The following is a 226-nucleotide window of genomic DNA, read 5'->3' on the forward strand; positions in this document are numbered from 1 at the left end:
CACACACAAAATGACAGGAAAATGCCTTACCTTATCACGCTTCACGTGTTCTGTTCTCGCAGGTCTGCTGTTGGCCGCCGCAGTACTCTTGGCCGAGAAACTCAAAGGCTCTGCCTGCAAAATGTAGTTTCTTTGCCAGTGAAAGGCTTTACAATCAAAGGCTCTTCGATCAACACACGAATAAAATTTTGATTGGTTTTGTGGCTTGATACCCCCACGGTCTGTT

At 46.0% G+C, this 226-nt stretch overlaps 1 protein-coding gene across 1 annotated transcript in view; it reads left to right on the plus strand.

Annotated features, from left to right (window-relative positions):
• Positions 1-127, plus strand: part of LOC119590514 (probable glutamate receptor) — a 7,378-nt gene extending 7,251 nt beyond the window's left edge. The window contains exon 10 of the mRNA XM_037939162.1: positions 63-127. Coding sequence (XP_037795090.1) covers positions 63-127 — 65 coding nt within the window. The remainder of the gene's footprint in view (positions 1-62) is intronic.
• The last annotated feature ends 99 nt before the right edge of the window (positions 128-226 follow it).

This window comes from Penaeus monodon, chromosome 27 (assembly GCF_015228065.2).
Source record: "Penaeus monodon isolate SGIC_2016 chromosome 27, NSTDA_Pmon_1, whole genome shotgun sequence".
Taxonomy (NCBI): Eukaryota; Metazoa; Arthropoda; class Malacostraca; order Decapoda; family Penaeidae; genus Penaeus; species Penaeus monodon.